Raw genomic sequence first — 592 nt, forward strand, 5'->3', positions numbered from 1 at the left:
TGCAAAAACTACAGGCGTCCCAAACCTGCAGTGGGTGACAAGGTGAAGAGTGCTTGGCCATCTCTGCTCCATGGATTAACAGCTTGGTCCCTATCTTCACTTTCTCCTCCAAAACAAATCTTGATAATGCTGTGTCAGTCAGTGCATCTGCAAGCAAATTTTATCTGGAGAATGTTTATTTTTGGGGGGCTGTCAGACTAAGTATCCACCAAAACTCTTATGTTGTTGTGTCAATCACCATCACATTTGTTACAACAAAACAATTGTTTTCTACTTCCAGCTCATAAACACTGAAAATACCCCAAGGCTTGTTCCCACACTCTTATTTCTGAGAAGGATTCTGTATCCCTATTGCAAGACTAGATGGAGAACCTACCAATGCTGTACCATCCATCTGTGAGTTCCAGAATAGTTTCCGAAGCAACATATGGACTGCGAGGTCTTGTCTCTGCCACTCCATCTCCTCCATGAGTGGTCTCTGGAGTCTTCTGCCAAACCCCAAATAATTATTATAGAAATTGGGCTGGTACATCCATTCAAATATATTTTATATCTAGTAGACATACATCATTATACAGTCCTTTTAAAATAT

At 40.7% G+C, this 592-nt stretch overlaps 1 protein-coding gene across 2 annotated transcripts in view; it reads right to left on the reverse strand.

The window, feature by feature from the left end:
• Positions 1-592, reverse strand: part of LOC119594373 (breast cancer type 2 susceptibility protein homolog) — a gene marked incomplete at its 3' end in the record, with an annotated part of 20050 nt that overhangs the window by 5715 nt on the left and 13743 nt on the right. Inside the window, 2 exon segments of one of the 2 annotated variants that reach the window (XM_037943432.1) lie at positions 26-147; positions 377-488. In XM_037943432.1, the coding sequence (XP_037799360.1) occupies positions 26-147; positions 377-488 (234 nt within the window). 2 annotated transcript variants of the gene reach the window in all.

The sequence above is a fragment of the Penaeus monodon genome, chromosome 33, assembly GCF_015228065.2.
Source record: "Penaeus monodon isolate SGIC_2016 chromosome 33, NSTDA_Pmon_1, whole genome shotgun sequence".
Lineage (NCBI taxonomy): Eukaryota > Metazoa > Arthropoda > Malacostraca > Decapoda > Penaeidae > Penaeus > Penaeus monodon.